General features: G+C 38.4%; 1 protein-coding gene across 6 annotated transcripts in view; it reads right to left on the bottom strand.

Moving 5' to 3' along the window:
- The window catches only part of LOC133664731 (zinc finger protein 431-like), a 129,424-nt gene that overhangs the window by 72,572 nt on the left and 37,883 nt on the right, over positions 1-18,969 (bottom strand). Inside the window, exon 1 of one of the 6 annotated variants that reach the window (XM_062069598.1) lies at positions 12,979-13,504. The exons of the other annotated variants lie outside the window; for them this stretch is intronic. Within the exon in view, the coding sequence (XP_061925582.1) occupies positions 12,979-13,165 (187 nt within the window). The 5' untranslated portion in view covers positions 13,166-13,504. Of the gene's footprint in view, positions 1-12,978; positions 13,505-18,969 lie in introns of those variants that run through there. 6 annotated transcript variants of the gene reach the window in all.

Raw genomic sequence — 18,969 nt, 5'->3', positions numbered from 1 at the left:
AAAGACATGCACCTGGGGATAGGTTGATTGGCAACACTAAATTGGCACTAGTGTGTGAATGTGAGTGTGAATGTTGTCTGTCTATCTGTGTTGGCCCTGCGATGAGGTGGCGACTTGTCCAGGGTGTACCCCACCTTCCGCCCGATTGTAGCTGAGATAGGCTCCAGCGCCCCCCGCGACCCCGAAGGGAATAAGCGGTAGAAAATGGATGGATGGACTAGGTAGATTATTTAATAACACCAATGTTATTTTTCTCCTAATTCAAATGTTATACATATTAATTTATGTATTTTTTAAGTAACGTTTTAAACTCACTTAACTGTCTATACGCCACTTAATCTATACTTTTACACTCAGAATTTACATTCTTCCCATTGTTTATATTTTTTATTTGCAATTATTATTCAACAATATTCAAAGCAAACAGTTGTCTATCGCTAGCTGATAGTTGTCGCGATTGCCATACCTCTTTATTTAATCTATGTTATGTTATTATCTTATCTTAGCTCAACACTCAGATGTATAGTGTACTATAAATGTCTGAAACATAATCTAACCTAAGAATGTTATACTACACTTCAAAGTTAAACCTACTTTAAAGGCCTACTGAAAGCCACTACTACCGACCACGCAGTCTGATAGTTTATATATCAATGATGAAATCTTAACATTGCAACACATGCCAATACGGCCGGGTTAACTTATAAAGTGACATTTAAAATTTCCCGGGAAATATCCGCCTGAAACGTCGCGGTATGATGACGTATGCGCGTGACGAAGTCAGTTTAACGGAAGTTATGGTACCCGTAGAATCCTATACAAAAAGCTCTGTTTTCATTTCATAATTCCACAGTATTCTGGACATCTTTTGCAATTTGTTTAATGAACAATGAAGGCTGCAAAGAAGACAGTTGTAGGTGGGATCGGTGTATTAGCAGCGGACTACAGCAACACAACCAGGAGGACTTTGTTGGAGAGCAGACGCGCTAGCCGCGACCTCACCTTGACTTCCTACGTCTCCGGGCCGCCAAACACATCGGGTGAAGTCCTTCGTCCTTCCGCGATCGCTGGAACGCAGGTGAGCACGGGTGTTGATGAGCAGATGAGGGCTGGCTGGCGTAGGTGGAGAGCTAATGTTTTTAGCATAGCTCTGTGCGGTCCGGTTGCTAAGTTGCTAAGTTAGCTTCAATGGCGTCGTTAGCACAGCATTGTTAACATTCGCCAGCCTGGAAAGCCTTAACCGTGTATTTACATGTCCACTGTTTAATAGTATTGTTGATTTTCTATCTATCCTTCTAGTCAGGGGTTTATTTTTTTTGTTTCTATATGCAGTTAAAGCACAATGCTATCACGTTAGCTCGTAGCTAAAGCATTTCGCCGATGTATTGTCGTGGAAATAAAAGGCACTGAATGTCCATTTCGCGTTCTCAACTCTCATTTTCAAGAGGATATAGTATCCGAGGTGGTTTAAAATACAAATCCGTGATCCACAATAGAAAAAGGAGAGAGTGTGGAATCCAATGAACCAGCTTGTACCTAAGTTACGGTCAGAACGAAAAAAAAAAAAAGTATTTCACTGCATTCTAGTCCGTCACTCTAACGTTCCTCATCCACAAATCTTTCATCCTCGCTCAAATTAATGGGGTAATCGTCCGAATCGCTCTAGCTGCGTTGAAAACAATAGGAAAATATGAGGGAGTGAACAACTGACAACGTCACGCTACTTCCGGTAGGGGCAAGGTTTTTTTTTATCAGAGACCAAAAGTTGCGAACTTTATCGACGTTGTTCTATACTAAGTCCTTTCAGCAAAAATATGGCAATATCGCAAAATGATCGAGTATGACACATAGAATGGATCTGCTATTCCCGTTTAAATAAAAAAAAATCATTTCAGTAGGCCTTTAAACTTACATGTAATACATTCATTTTCACACCTCCCCCAATGCGCCACACACACTCACACACACACACAAGGTGGTGTGTGAGTGCGTGAGTGCACTCCTAAGGGAAAAGGTCAGCAATTCTTTCCTCAGCTAATAAACATGTAACCCACTTTATCATTTTATCATACTTTACATCTCAACTCTTATTATAGTTATTAATCTAGGTTTTTATTTGTTCCATTATTTAATTTTATATATACATTTGTATATATAAAAGCGCTCTTTATATGTCCAAACATACATGTATATCTTCAGTCTACCTTTTCTTCATCTCTCATGTTAATACCCCCCATTATCTCTGTCGTAAGCATTAGTTTATTCCATTTTGCATTCATTCTTATTATTGATTTTTGCAATTTTAATACATCACCTACTTTGAGGCAACCGGTAAATTTGTGTTTTGAGATCCAGTCATCGAGAAATTTCAGTAAATCTGGGTTTGTTATTTCTACCACTTTCCAGTCTTTACATTTTAAGTCGTCTTTTGGACTAACCTTTGGTTTACTTGTCCCTTTTCCCATTTTGTAAATTTGGAGTAATCTGTCGTCCCCTACAGAGCTGAATTTATAAGGATTACTTTTGTCTTTGTTGTAAGATAGTGGTTTAATTTATTATTGTGGTACACGTCGCTTCTACTGGAGATGGAGTGGAGGTGTCATGCATAAAGCATCCTCAATAACCCACTATTTACTTCTCACAACTTTAATATGGAGTGATAGCCTAATGGCGATTACTCACACATACTCTCACATTTACACCTTTCCGTGTATTGATTGACGGATATTTCAATGTTTCATGTCGGCTCCGCCACCCTCCAGGTTGTTGTTTTTTACGGAATAATTTCAGTTTGTTTTTTTACTGAGTAGACCATTTTAGGTCTGCGTTTTTGGACTCCGACGCCCCTCAGGATATTAGTTTACGGATATTTCAATTTATTGTGGGCTCCGTCTCCCTCCAGTATGTTTGTTTATGGATATTACAGATATTTCAGTTTTCGCAGATTCTGTTTATCTTCTGTATATTGGCCTGTTTAGTTACAGAATTTTCCTTAATTTGGCTTATTTTCAATGTTGAATTTCCCGGAATTTTTATTATTTCTATTTCTATTTTATTTATTTATTTATATTTTCCCTTTGCGGCTCCGTCACTCCTCTTATTGGCCTTTTTTATCTGTTAGAGCCTAGGATTTACAGGGTTTGTCTATGTGTCGTAACCCTCAGTCACACGCTTTTTCTTTGTCGTTTCTTTCTTCGTAATTCAAAACGTACTCACTGATCTCTGCGTTCCTTCCTCTTGTCCTCGGTTATCCGTCAGTCTTCCAATTCCAGCCGAAATGAAAAAAGCAGTTCCTCAATCAGGATTTCGATGCCATGGTCTTTCTGGTTTCACTCATTCATGCTGGAATCGTCAGGCGTGTTGGAATCCGGCTCGAAGGACCAAGAAAATGTCAGGTTCAAACACTGTTGACATCTATTAATCAGACAAGAGGCAAAGAATCAAACAGAGACATAATTAAATTTGGACTTATGAGGAGACACGTGGTGACAGTCCTCTCGGAACCGTCTTAAACCACGCTCTGCCCAAAATTGGTCTCCTCCTTTCTTTATTTGACTCTCTCCCCCCACAGCTGCTTCAAGAGGGCAGCGGGTCGTAAACAGCGTTGCCTTCGGTTACCAAATACTTCAAAGAGAGTTTGTTAAACACTTCAAAGAGAGTTTGTTAAACACTTCAAAGAGAGTTCCATAAAATAGTTCAGAGAGAGTTTGTTAAACACTTCAAAGAGAGTTCCATAAAATAGTTCAGAGAGAGTTTGTTAAACACTTCAAAGAGAGTTTGTTAAACACTTCAAAGAGAGTTCCATAAAATAGTTCAGAGAGTTTGTTAAACACTTCAAAGAGAGTTCCATAAAATAGTTCAGAGAGAGTTCGTAAAATACTTCAAAGAGACTTCCTTCTGGAAGTTTGAAGATCCTGCCATCTGTCCGACTTGAAGTCACAGTGGAGTTTTACGAGCCTTCTTCCTCTTGGTAGGCTTCGAAGACAGCCTTTATCTTCTTATCAGGAACACAATGTAATACAACGTTTTTTTGTGATAACTTACAAACAATTATTTCAACAACGATACAACAATGAAGATTTCATTGTTAAGTATGAGCTGGGCAAAAAAAAAAAAATTAAAAAGGCTTTCGTTTAAAATATTGTAATTACAATATATCATCTTTTTAATTATTTACTATTTATTCTTTACTGTATTTTCTCTGGAACAAAAACAATACTCATATCTTGAAAGTTTCCATTCTTCCAAAAGCAAAGGAGTTAATTTAAGAAAAAAAAGACAGAAATGACCACTTAAAATAATTTTTAGGATGTTGTTTTGCAATTGAAGACAACACTTGTTCGTTCTGTGATAGGGAAACAAAATACACATTTTATTTCATGAATGTATGCAAAGTAAATCTCTGTGGGATGATGTACAATATTGGCTTTTACCTGACACTCCAAACTTTGATTTCATATTAATGCATGCACTTGACTGAAAAAAGCACTAATACAAAATATCTAATCTATAAATGTAGAAGGATATTAAAAAGTGTGTAACAATGTCACACATGTTATATGTGCTGATGTTGTTAGAAAGTCCAAATTAAAGTCTTGACAGTTTATTTCAAATCCTGCAGTTTCATTTGCTGCTGCTGTTCTCACCAGCACACTTGTGTTTCTTACACTGGTACTTAGAAGACAATCTTTCACCACACACACTGCAACTCACCACTTTCTCTCCTGGGTGTGTTCTCATGTGTACGACAAGGTTTGATTGTTGACAAAAGCTTCTCTTGCAGATTGAACATGTGAAAGGTTTCTCACCAGTGTGTGTTCTCGTGTGTACTTTCAAATTGTGATTTTGTGCAAAACCTTTACCACATATTGAACAGATAAAACGTTTTTCTGCGGTGTGTGTTCTCATGTGTACTGTCAAATAGCGACATTCTACAAAACCTTTACCACATATTGAACAGATAAAACGTTTTTCTCCGGTGTGTGTTCTCATGTGTTTTGACAAACATGAACTGTGTGCAAAACTTTTACCACAGATTGAACAACAAAAAGGTTTTTCACCAGTGTGTGTTATCATGTGTACTTTCAAATTGTAACTTTGTACAAAACCTTTACCACAGAGTGAACAGATAAAAGGTTTTTCTCCGGTGTGTGATCTCATGTGTGTTTTCAGACGACAATGGTATTTAAAGGTTTTGTCACAGTGAGAACATTTGAAGTGTGTGTTGTCAGTGTGACATGTCTTATCATCTTTGAGCTTGTCTGCTTGTGATCCTCCACAGTGGTCTCCATCAGCTTCTGTTGTCATGTGTTGTGTTGAGCTGCTGCTTGGAGGCTCCGCCTCTCTCTTCTCCTCACTTTCACCTTTGACCTCACCATCTTCACTCTTCACAGGGACACCAGTCACAGGGAACTCCACCAACCATTTAGGCTGACGGATGTGGTGTTCCTCCTCTTCCTCTTTAATGTGCAGCGGCTCTTGGTCCTCCTCTTCCTCTTTAAAGTAGGGGTTCTGTGGGTCTTCCTTTTCCTCTTTAATGTGAGGGGTCAGCGGGTTCTCTTGCTCCTTAAAGTGAGGGGTCAGTGGGTCTTCCTCTTCATTTTTGCTGTGTAAGATCAGTGGGTCCGCCGCTTGACCTTTAATGTGAAGGGTCAGTTTAACACTATGGGTCTGTGGCGTCTCGTCTTCCTCTTTAATATGGGGGGGCTGTGGCTCCTCTCCTCCCTCTTTAATGTGATGGGAATGTGGTACATTGTCTTCCTCTTTAATGTGGTGGGGCTGTGGCTCTTCTTCCTGCTCACGAGGAAGATGTTCTTCTACGACATCTGCGGGACAGGAGAAAACATACATTCTTTAGAAAAGTCATGAGACATTTTCCTGCACCAACATACACTACCGTTCAAAAGTTTGGGGTCACATTGAAATGTCCTTATTTTTGAAGGAAAAGCACTGTACTTTTCAATGAAGATAACTTTAAACTAGTCTTAACCTTAAAGAAATACACTCTATACATTGTTAATGTGGTAAATGACTATTCTAGCTGCAAATGTCTGGTTTTTGGTGCAATATCTACATAGGTGTATAGAGGCCCATTTCGAGCAACTCTCACTCCAGTGTTCTAATGGTACAATGTGTTTGCTCATTGGCTCAGAAGGCCAATTGATGATTAGAAAACCCTTGTGCAATCATGTTCACACATCTGAAAACTGTTTAGCTCGTTACAGAAGCTACAAAACTGACCTTCCTTTGAGCAGATTGAGTTTCTGGAGCATCACATTTGTGGGGTCAATTAAACGCTCAAAATGGCCAGAAAAAGAGAACTTTCATCTGAAACTCGACAGTCTATTCTGGTTCTTAGAAATGAAGGCTTTTCCACAAAATTGTTTGGGTGACCCCAAACTTTTGAACGGTAGTGTATGATCTCACAATCTCATCAGTTTCCCCTCACAGCAGTCAGGGTACTTTCAGCTGACACATGAAGAAGACCTTCAGGGGAATGCCTTCCCAGGCCAACGTCCAATCCACCTTATTCATATAAAAACATCCTAAAAGTAATTCCTGCAATCCTTAAAGGCCTACTGAAACCCACTACTACCGACCACGCAGTCTGATAGTTTATATATCAATGATGAAATCTTAACATTGCAACACATGCCAATACGGCCGGGTTAACTTATAAAGTGACATTTAAAACTTCCCGGGAAATATCCGGCTGAAACGTCGCGGTATGATGACGTATGCGCATGACGAAGTCAGAGTAACGGAAGTTATGGTACCCGTAGAATCCTATACAAAAAGCTCTGTTTTCATTTCATAATTCCACAGTATTCTGGACATCTTTTGCAATTTGTTTAATGAACAATGAAGGCTGCAAAGAAGACAGTTGTAGGTGGGATCGGTGTATTAGCAGCGGACTACAGCAACACAACCAGGAGGACTTTGTTGGAGCGCTAGCCGCACTAGCCGCCGACCCCACCTTGACTTCCTACGTCTCCGGGCCGCCAAACGCATCGGGTGAAGTCCTTCGTCCTTCTGCCGATCGCTGGAACGCAGGTGAGCACGGGTGTTGATGAGTAGATGAGGGCTGGCTGGCGTAGGTGGAGAGCTAATGTTTTTAGCATAGCTCTGTGAGGTCCCGTTGCTAAGTTGCTAAGTTAGCTTCAATGGCGTCGTTAGCACAGCATTGTTAACCTTCGCCAGCCTGGAAAGCATTAACCGTGTATTTACATGTCCACGGTTTAATAGTATTGTTGATTTTCTATCTATCCTTCCAGTCAGGGGTTTATTTTTTTGTTTCTATATGCAGTTAAAGCACGATGCTATCACGTTAGCTCGTAGCTAAAGCATTTCGCCGATGTATTGTCGTGGAGATAAAAGGCACTGAATGTCCATTTCGCGTTCTCGACTCTCATTTTCAAGAGGATATAGTATCCGAGGTGGTTTAAAATACAAATCCGTGATCCACAATAAAAAAAAAGGAGTGTGGGGAATCCAATGAGCCAGCTTGTACCTAACTTACGGTCAGAGCGAAAAAAGATACGTCCATCACTGCCTCTCAAGTCGTTCACTGTAACGTTCCTCATCTACGAATCTTTCATCCTCGCTCAAATTAATGGGGTAATCATCACTTTCTCGGTCCGAATCTCTCTCGCTCCATTGTAAACAATGGGGAATTGTGAGGAATACTAGCTCCTGTGACGTCACGCTACTTCCGGTCAGGCAAGGCTTTTTTTTATCAGCGAGCAAAAGTTGCGAACTTTATCGTCGATTTTCTCTACTAAATCCTTTCAGCAAAAATATGGCAATATCGCGAAATGATCAAGTATGACACATAGAATGGATCTGCTATTCCCGTTTAAATAAATAAAAATCATTTCAGTAGGCCTTTAATGGTAGACGCCATACGTGAAAGTGTGCTGTTATCCCTCTGAATAAGTCATACACACCCAGGAAATAATGTACCACATGCCAGCCTCCACGCAGTAGTACTAGTGATGAGCTCCCTCTGCTGGTGGACAATATTTACAGTGGATTTTCACATTCATCTTTAGAGACATGTCTGCTCTAAAAAAAGCATGAGCACAGTCAACATGTTGGCCAAAAAAGATGACATCTGTTTTGCTTTCATTTAGATCAAGGGTCTCAGACACGCGGCCCGCGGGCCAATTGCGCCCTGTGAGACGTTATTTTGCGGCCCCCACCTTAATATGAAAGTTTAATGTTAGTGCGGCCCGCAAGTTTTATATGAATGGCGCTTGACAGCGTTGTGTGCGGAGCTGAAGGAATCTACCAATCACGGTGTGGTATACGGCTCTCGGGGGCCGAACATTGACGTCACTTGCGTGATGCAAGCTGAGAAACGTTTTGCCGCTTTTCCTCTAGACCAGCACGCGCCCTTCCTCCCCCCCTCCCTCCCTCGCATGCCGCCCACCCGCCCGCCTGCTCGCTTTCTCAGTCACTGTATGTGTGTCTCTCTATCGCTCCCTCCCCTGGCGCCGCTGTAAACAGTCCGGGCCGGGGAGAGGAGCGGTCCGGTAGCTTCCGAAGCACTCCGCCGAAGGACCGAGCGACAATACAAAACTGTGGTGCACTGGACCCCAGCGCTAATACTCCGGCAGAGAGTCGCTGGGCGAATCGGACGTGTAACACGTTAGTCGTGATGTTAGCCCGTTAAGGGCTAATTGTGCTACCGTAACTGTAAGCTCCACGGCGAGCCCTCCCTCCGGCTCCAGACAGACGATTTTTGTTATTTGGCTCCAAAATGGCTCTTTCAACGTTCTGGGTTGCCTACCACTGTGTTAGTGGAAAAGCGGCAAACGAGTGAAAGCGACAGAAACGTTGCCATGGAGACGAGGGTTTTCTTACATGCCTGGCTGCAGTCACACCGCGACACCTGTCCGTCAGTAATAACAGTCCCCGATAACCTGGACCAATTCAAACCGTTATTTGTTTTTTTTATTGTTTAATTTGCATTGCCTCACACGATGAACACTACATATATTTCTATATGACGCCGGATAACACTCCGGGAGCCGTCACTTTTTTGCGCTCGCTATCCCGGTACTTTCCCGGCTATTATCCGCCGACCGCCGTGTTGCTGTAGGGAGGAAAAGCGGAACGACACACACTGCGGAAATAACATTATTCTCCGTGCGTGGGCTAAATACAAATATATTCCACAACCCCAAACATGTCTTTTTCAAAGCCTGCAGTGAAGAGAAAGGTTAGTGATGAGCAAAGACAATTCCAGGAAAAGTGGGAGATGCAATATTCCTTTGTTGAGCACAGGGGCACCCCGACGTGTCTTATTTGCACAGAGAAAGTTGCGGTGCACAAGGAATACAATTTGAAACGTCATTATACAACAAGACATGCTGAGGAGTATGCAAAATATCAGGGAGATGAGAGAGTGAACCGGGTTGCAAATTTTAAAACCAGTCTACTGAGGCAACAAGATTTCTTCAAGAAAGCACGCGAAAAGAGCGATGCAGCAGTCAAAGCTGGCTATATGGTGAGTGAGATGGTTGCTAGGGCGGGAAAGCCATTCAAAGAAGGTGAATTCATTAAAAAGTGCATGTTAGATTTTTTTAAAGAAATCTTTTCTTGCGGCCCAGCCTCACCCAGTTTCTGCATCCAGTAGCCCCCGGGTAAATTGAGTTTGAGACCCCTGATTTAGATAGTGTTGCGATAGTTAAACTGGAAAGAAGTAATCAGATTACTGACTACTTCTTCAAAATATAACTTGTTTACCTTATTAATAATAGTAATAATGGATTAGATTAATTTAGTGTGTTTTTAGACACTCAAATTGCGTTACAGTGAGAACTGAGAATCAATCATTCATGTAATCCACACATTCAATGTGGTAAACTACATTTAATTATAATAATACTAATAACTAGATGAAGCAACTCCTGAAGGAATTGCGTGTGAATGCTCCAATGCTGAAGTTGAACTGAAATGCTGACAGAATGTAGTATGATTGTAAGAATAGTTTGAATGTTGGAATGGTTTGAATGCTGAAGAGTTTGAATTTCGGGAAAACCGGGAATTTTTTAAGTTCTTAAACCAACTTGTTTTTTTGTCCTGACTCAGAGGAATGTTTTGACAGTGGAACGGTTGAAATTAGTTGAACAATGTGAAAGGAGTCATCACACTAAAGAAGGTTGGAAATAAGGTTAGAAAAAAACAGGAATTCCTGGAAATTTGTTGAATGTGGTAAAATGGTTGTTTGAATTTCCAGGATGAATTGAATGTGTTGAAGGTGGAATGGTTTGAAAATGTGGGAATTGTGGAAGTTTGAAAAATGGATAATTAATTTTGAATGGGGAAAATGTCCCTAAAGACTGGGAATTCTAGAAAATCCGGGAATATCTTTTATTAAGTGTTGAAAGGGGGCACACAATTCCTGAACACACTGAATATTTTGAAGTTGGAACGGTTTGAATCGGATGAAAAATGTGCGAGTTGTGGAACTTTCATTTTATTCCTTACAAAGGGAATTACATGGAAATTTTGTAGAATTTCGGGGAAAGCGGGATTTTTTTTGGAAAATGCTAAAAAATGTGAATGTTCTGAATGAGTTGAAATGGTTGGTGTTGGAATGTTTCAAATCGGTTGAGAAATGTTGATGTCGTAAAATTTTTAATTGACAAATGGTATTATGGAATTCCTTGAATTTCGGGAAAAACTGGAATTTTTCAAGTTCAAAAAGAAACTTTGTTTTATGTCCTGGTTAAGAGGAATGATTTGACGGTGGAACGGTTGAAGTGGGTTAAAAAAATGTGTAATTTCAATTTCCAGAATTAGTGGAATATGTTGAAAGTGGAATGGTTTGAATCGGTTGAAAAATGTGGAAATGGTGTAATTTTGAAAAATGGCTAATTCATTTTGAATGGGGAAAAATGTCCCGGAAAACGTGGAATTCTGGGAATTTTTGGAATTTGTCAAGGGAAAGCCCGTCATTACCGAATAGGCTGAACAGTTTGAAGTTGGAACGGTGTGAATCGGGTAAAAAATGTTGGAGTTTTTTAACTTTGAACAATTTCCCATTATTTTCAATGAGAATTTCATGGAAATTTGGAAATTTGGAAATTTTGGGAAAAGCGGGAATTTTTTTGAAAATGCTAAAAAATTTGAATGTTCTGAATGAGTGAATGGTTGGTGTTGGAATTTTTCCAATCGGTCGAGAAATGTTGAAGTAGTAAACATTTTTCCATTGAGAAATAGTATTATGGAATTCCTGGAATTTCGGAAAAAGCTGGAATTTTTCCAGAAAAAAACACTTCGTTTTTTTGTCCTAATTAAGAGGAATGATTTGCCGGTGGAAAGATTGAAGTGGGTTGAAAAATGCGGTCGACAGAAAAAAGGGTGACAAAAGGGTTTGAAAAAACGGGAATTCTGGGTATTCTTTGAATTTTTTGGACCTTGGAAAAATGATAGTTTGAATGTCTAGGATTAGCGGAATATGTTGAAGGTGGAATGATTTGAATCGGTTGAAAAAAGTGGAAATGGTAGAAGTTTGAAAAACGACCAATTCATTTTGAATGGGAAAAATGACTAAGCACTTATTTCTTCTTGTTTCAAGCTAGTTTAGCAGCTAGCTTAGCTCTTAGCTTGCCCGTCCTTTGTGTGTAACATGTTTAGCCTCATTCTACAGTCCTTCAGTGATAATAATACTTTTAAGAAATGTAATGTATTTGCTGCAATGGAGGATGGTTGAACGTGTGATGTAAGAAGATACAGTTAGCTGTCGTGACAACTAATTCCTCTGGTCGGCCAACTGAACATCAAAAATACAAATCAGCGGTTAAAAATCTGGACGTTTGGGGTCTTTGTGGGTGAAAGAATTTTTATTTCACAATTTTGCGATACAAGAAGACCTGGCAATAATGTCCCATACTAAATCAGAGTTTTAAGGTTTGATGAACATGATGGCCTAGTAGTACAAAGTTTAGTTTCTCCACAGTTTGGTGGATATATGTATGTAAGTAAAAATGCTTCTGTTGTTTTATGTCAGTTTTGTTCAACTAAACTCCTATTTGTTAAACCTTTGTACATGTTTAAAACGATCGCAGTGCTAATTTTTGTTAGTCTGTCAATGTGGTCGTCCATTGTATGTTAGCATTAAGCTAAAAAGCCAACCTTTATCCTTTATGGTTGTATCGGTTTTATTTAGGTTTACACCAAACTGTATTGTTGATTGAACATGATTGTTACATGTATGTGCAGGTCTTTTGCAGGCTCCTCAAACACACGGCGGAGAAAGTGTGCCGTCACTCCGGTGGGTGTACGGATGTGTCGAAGGTACGTAGACACAGAAAACTCCCCCGCAATGGTAATAAACCTACACGTTACTATGAAACACGCAACCGTCCCGTCCTTGAGGCGGTCATTCGAAATAGCGACTAAACTACGAAGCTAAAGCTGGCAAGGAAAATCCATACACCCACAACACATCTCATCTGATTGTGTTGTTGTGAACGACATCATCCATGTAGGATTAATGTACAAACAGGACAACCTACTCAGTGGCTTAGAGGTTAGTTATTATATAAACAATGAAAACTTATTATTGTCTTACATAAGGATTGTGAATGATAGGCAAAATAAAAATAAAAAATCAGATCCCCTTTGATAATTTTTCAACATCCTGTGAACGGGTTGATGCTGTGGTGAAAGTGAGAAAATAAATACATGTCGGGAAAATGCAAATTTCAGCAAAAATGGCTGGCAAACTTTTTAAAACCTGGTTAAAGATTTTTGGCGGTAAACCCAGAGAGGCATGTGTATGTTGTAAAATTATGTTAGGATTAGCTTTATTATTTGGGTTTAGGGGGCCCCGTCATGGGGCCGGCCCCAGTTCTGACTTGTTCCACCACTGGTCATTGTGATTATATTATATATTCCAAATGTCATTTTCTTGTTATTAATCAAATATAAAGTTAGTAAACATGTGAGAGTAAGAATTCAACAAACCTGTTCTGTGTAACACAACTTGATGTTTCTTGAAAACAGCGTCCAGTAGTCGATTGTTCACCTCTTTTGTTCTAGAAAGTTCCGCCTTGTATTCTGCTATCGTTCTTTCTAACACTACAAATATTTCTTCAGCGGCAGCAGTTAGTCGCTGATCCACCAACGCTCTCAACATTTGTAATGTAGACATTTTCACACAATCACAACACTTTACTCTCACACTTGATCTCTACTTAGCGATGTGTTGATAACTTCTGTTAGCAGCTAACAAGCTAAGCTAACTAGCGAGCTAAGCTAACTAACAAGCAAAGATAGCAGGGAAGCGGCACAGTGCTTCTAGCGCATCGAGACGACTTTATCCTTGAATAAAGAATCAAATATGTATTTTATACGACGTAAATATTTCAAACTGGAGAACAAATAATAAGACTGACTTATTAGCGTCCTGCACACTTCTATCTCCGTCGATGTGCTTTCACGACAGTTAGCACACTTGACGTTAATCCTTCTTCTTCTTTTCAGTTTTACGGCAGCTGGCATCCATCTGTGTTGCATTACTGCCATCTTCAGTTTCATTTTATAATGACATGACAATCTCTCCTTGAGTCCAGTATTGTTCAAAGACGTCCTATCCACAGGTCCCATGCAGTACCCTCACTTGTTCACTCATAGTCACTCTTTCTATATTATATTTAGTACATTCCAAAACACTCAGGTTATAAAAATACAGAGTTTTAAAATTCAGTGTGTGCATTTTATTTATTTATTTGGTGTATAAAAACAGTGTTTGAAAAAATCAGTGTTTTAAAATTCAGTGTGTAAAAATTCAGTGTAGATATGATGTATAAAAAAAACGGTGTTTAAAAAAATCAACGTTTTAAAATTCAGTGTATGAAAATTTTTTTTTTTTTAAATTTGGTGTATAAAAAACAGTGTTTTAAAAAAATATATTTTAAAATTCAGGGTATAAAAATTCAGTGCTTGAAAAAATTTTGTGTTTTAAAACTCAGACTACAAAAATACAGTGTACCAAAATTCTGTTTTTAAAAGCGTTGTGTTTTAAGACACAGTGTAAAAAAATTCTGGGTTTTAAAATTCAGTGGGTAAAAATTAATTGTATAAAAATTCATTTAAAAAAATCAGTGTTTTGAAATTCAGTGTGTAAAAAATCAGTGTTTGAAAGAAATTTGTGTTGAAGTGTCAAAAAGTCGGGATTTTTTTTGTCAAAAAGTCAGGATTTTTTCTAAGTGTTATCCCAATTTTTTGACACTTAAAAAAAATCCCGACTTTTTGACACTTATAAAAATCCCGACCTTTTTGACACCTACAAAAAATCCAGATTTTGTGACACTTAGAAAAAAAATTCAAACTTTTTGACCAAAAAAATCCAGACTTTTTGACACTTACAAAAAATCCAGACTTTTAGACACTTAGAAAAAAATCCAGACTTTAAAAAAAAAAAATCCAGATTTTTTGACACTTAAAAAAAACTCCAGACTTTTTGACACAGATAAAATCCCGACTTTTCGACACTTAGATAAAATCCCGATTTTTTGACACTTACAAAAAATCCAGACTTTTTGACGCTTTGAAAAAATCCCGATTTTTTGACCCTTTGAAAAAATCCAGACTTTTTGACACTTACAAAAATCCTGACTTTTTGACACTTACAAAAAAATCCCGATTTTTTGACACTTACAAAAAATCCAGATTTTTTGACAATTACGAAAAATCCCAACTTTTTGACACTTACGAAAATTACCCACTTTTTGACACTTAGAAAAAATCCCGACTTTTAGACACTTAGAAAAAAATCCCGACTTTTTGACACTTAGAAAAAATCCCGACTTTTTGACACTTGTAAAAAATCCAGACTTTTTGACAAAAAAAATCCCGTAGATTTGATTGAAATGTGTTGCCTTCTTGGCACTGAGCCAGTTCAAAGCATTGTTCTCAAATGTTTAGCAAGGTTTAGGTCCAGTCTCTGGAACGGAAATTCCAGAAACCTGCCTGAAACCCTTTAAAAGCAGTTTTTTATGTGTGTTTAATAATGTTGTCTTGTTGGAACACCTGCTTGTACAAAGATCAACCTTTTCACTGTTGATTGAAGGTGAAGCAAAATCTCATCTGATCAGTAAACTTTTGTCCCAAAAAATGCTTGAACGTGTGGGGGTCTTATAAGTAAATCCTTCTTAGAGTTGGCAACTAGGGGACAGGGGCTTCTTTCTTGGTCTGCACCCTCTCAGTCTATGACCGTGTAAAACTGCTTTGAGTTCAAGCACTTGGCGGGCTTGAGGTTTGACAGTTTTCAGCCTGTCACTAAACATCCATCAATGTATTTTCTACTGCTTATCCCTATAGTTTTGAGGTTCTAGGTCACATGACTAAAGCTACTGACAATTGAAATGTTCTTAGTGAGCCAATGACAAGTACTTTATTGACGATCCCTTAAACTGAAGCACTTGTCAGCACGGACTGACAGACGTCGCATGAGTTTTCATTGCCGGGGACAAACAGTCAGCCTGGCTGGATGTTGAATGTTTGTTAAATATCCAACTTGGAACTAATTTGACCTCTGTTCGGCATTTAGTGATCACTCCAGCAGCACTGAGAGCATGCTAAGCCAAACTACCTGTAGGTAAATGTTGCAATTGTCAAGGCCAACAAAGAAATTCACTCAAAAAACGTTACAACGTAGGTAAAGCAAGGCTCCACTTTTCCGAAAGTTTTGCTAGCTTGACGCTAATATACATTGGCTTTGCTATTGACATGCTACTGATTAGCATTAGCAATTTGTCATGACTATTTAACACCCCCAAATTAGTTAATGAAAACTATAACTCAGATGCACGTTACAATCAAACAGCTGGTGCAACATATATACAATAGTTACAGTATTAACACTTTTTGGGCGCAACCAAAAACACTATGAATTTAGACGACTGCCCTCTAGCGTATTGGACTTGCAACTGTAAATAAACTTACTTATAAATGATACTATGATAATGAAACACGATGTAATGAAAGGACAACAGTTATCAATAATAAGCTCATTTTTAAATGTTGGAATGAAAATTGAGATTTAATTATCACCAACAATTATTTCTATTAACACACACAAAAGTACCGAAAAGTTGTACCGTTGAGGATCGGTATCGATTTCGAGTGGAGATGTCCGATTATGGCTTTTTTGCCGATATCCGATATTTTGATATTGTCCAACTCTTAATTACCGAATACCAACCGATACCGATATATACAGTCGTGGAATGAACACATTATTATGCCTAATTTTGTTGTGATGCCCCGCTGGATGCATTAAACAATGTAACTTTACCATGAATTGATTAACGTGGACCCCGACTTAGACAAGTTGAGAAACTTATTCGGGTGTTACCATTAAGTGGTCAATTGTACGGAATATGTACTGTACTGTGCACTCTACTAATACAAGTTTCAATCAATCAATCAAAAACACGGTTTTCCAAAATAAGAGAACAACTTCAACCCCAGTTATCGAAAAAAGTGCCAACATGGCACTGCCATATTTATCATTGAAGTCACAACGTGCATTATTTTTTTTAACATGCCTCAAAACGGGGGGGGGGGGGGGGGGGGTTGAGGTTAGGAGGGCGGGTTTGAGGTGGGCGGGTTTTGGTGGTAGCGGGGGGTGTATATTGTAGCGTCCCGGAAGAGTTAGTGCTGCAAGGGGTTCTGGGTATTTGTCCTGTTGTGTTTATGTTGTGTCACGGTGCGGATGTTCTCCCGAAATGTGTTTGCCATTCTTGTTTGTTTGGTGTGGGTTCACAGTGTGGCGCATATTTGTAACAGTGCTAAAGTTGTTTATACGGCTACCCTCAATGTGACCTGTATGGCTGTTGATCAAGTATGCCTTGCATTCACTTGTGTGTATAAGCCACATATATTATGTAACTGGGCCGGCACGCTGTTTGTATGGAGGAAAAGCGGACGTGACGACAGGTTGTAGAGGACGCTAAAGGCACGCCCCCAATACTGTTGTCCGGGTGGAAATCGGGAGAATGGCTGCCCCGGGAGATTTTCGGGAGCAGCACTGAAATTCGGGAGTCTCCCGGGAAAATCGGGAGGTTGAAACCGATACCGATAATTTCTGATATTATATTTTAAAGCATTTATCGGACATCTCTAATTTCGAGGTAGTGGAATTCGTTCCGAATCAGTTGAAATGTGAACGGTACCCATCCCTACCAGCAAGTGTTGTTGTACTGGAAACTAATTTACAAACACAACTTCATCACACACAATACTCCACTATGGAATTGTTGTTATATTAAAATGAGAAACAAATCCATTTTTAAACAGCAATGGTTTGAAAAAGGCATTTGGTCGCTGATGCACTTATTGACTGATAAAATTATTTTATTATTTGAAGATTTCATTAAGTACAACCTGCAAATTAACAAAAATATGAAAAAATATATATAAAAGCTTTCGTTCAAAATATTCTAAATACAGCATATAATGTTTTTCAGAACTATTTTCTAAACTTGCTGGGCTTTTGGTGGATGGACACAATAATACAAATTTGAAACTCTGAAATTAGACAATTCTTTACTATTCCTTCTTCGCTGTATTTTCTCTGGAACAAAACAAACAAACAAACAAAAAATACAAATCACTTGAACATTTCCATTCTTCCAAAAGCAAAGGAGTTAATTTAAGAAAAAAAAGACGGAATAGACCATTTAAAATTATTTTTAGGATGTTTTGCAAATGAAGACAACGCTTGTTCGTTCTGTGATAAAGACACAAAATAAACAGTTTATTTTATGAATGTTTGCAAAGTAAATATCTGTGGGGTGATGTACAATATTGGCTTTTGCCTGACACTCCACACCGGTTTTCTGAAATTCATATTGTTTTGGGGATGATAAAAAAATAAGTAAAAATACATTTTTAAAACACAATATTGGGAGTTTTTGTTTTATCCACAAATGTAAGTTTGTAAAAACAAAACCATCCTTCCACAAACAATTCAGCCATTTTTTCTCACTTTTATATTGCATAAAGATTCTGGGGACATACATATAAAACAATCACAACACAATCATCATATTACAAAAGAGAGTAACAAAGATAATTAATAAAATGGATTATAGAGACCAACAAATGATTCATAAAGTCACACATTTTAAAATTGTATAAAAGACAACTGTTCAAATGATGTATAAAGTAAATAATAATATGCTTCCTGAAGTGGTCCAGAAGATGTTTCAGATGTGAACCAGTACATATGTATATCATATAAAGGTGCTAATCTATGGGATCATTAATAATTACAAATAAAACTATGTAACACTTCAATATTTCAAACACCTAAAAAAAACACTGTTATGAATAAGTCTAAAATTGTCTGATGAATATATATACACATAAAATGTTTATTGTATGTAAAATATGTTTTGTACTGTTTACTCCCACTGCGATGAGTTGGCGACTTGTCCAGGGTGTACCCCGCCTTCCGCCCGATTGTAGCTGAGATAGGCTCCAGCGCCCCCGAAGGGAATAAGCGGTAGAAAATGGATGGATGGATGTTTACTCCCACCTTTTCAAATTGTTGTTCAAATTTAAAATAAAATACACAATATTGAATATTAATGCATGTACTTGACTGAAAAAAGCACTAAAATAAAATATCTAATTTATAAATGTAGAAGCATATTAAAAAGATTGTAACACAAACAACAATGTCACACATGTTATATGTGCTGATGTTGTTAGAAAGTCAAAATTAAAGTCTTGACAGTTTATTTCAAATCCTGCAGTTTCATTTGCTGCTGCTGTTCTCACCAGCACACTTGTGTTTCTTACACTGGTACTTATAAGAGAATCTTTCACCACACACACTGCAACTCAACACTTTCTCTCCTGGGTGTGTTCTCATGTGTGCTACAAGGTTTGATCGATCACAAAAGCTTTTGTTGCAGATTGAACAGGAATGTGGTTTTTCGCCAG

Source organism: Entelurus aequoreus, linkage group LG14 (genome assembly GCF_033978785.1).
Source record: "Entelurus aequoreus isolate RoL-2023_Sb linkage group LG14, RoL_Eaeq_v1.1, whole genome shotgun sequence".
Lineage (NCBI taxonomy): Eukaryota > Metazoa > Chordata > Actinopteri > Syngnathiformes > Syngnathidae > Entelurus > Entelurus aequoreus.
The sequence above is the reverse complement of the archived record's forward strand: the minus strand, read 5'-3'. Positions and strand labels throughout refer to the sequence as shown.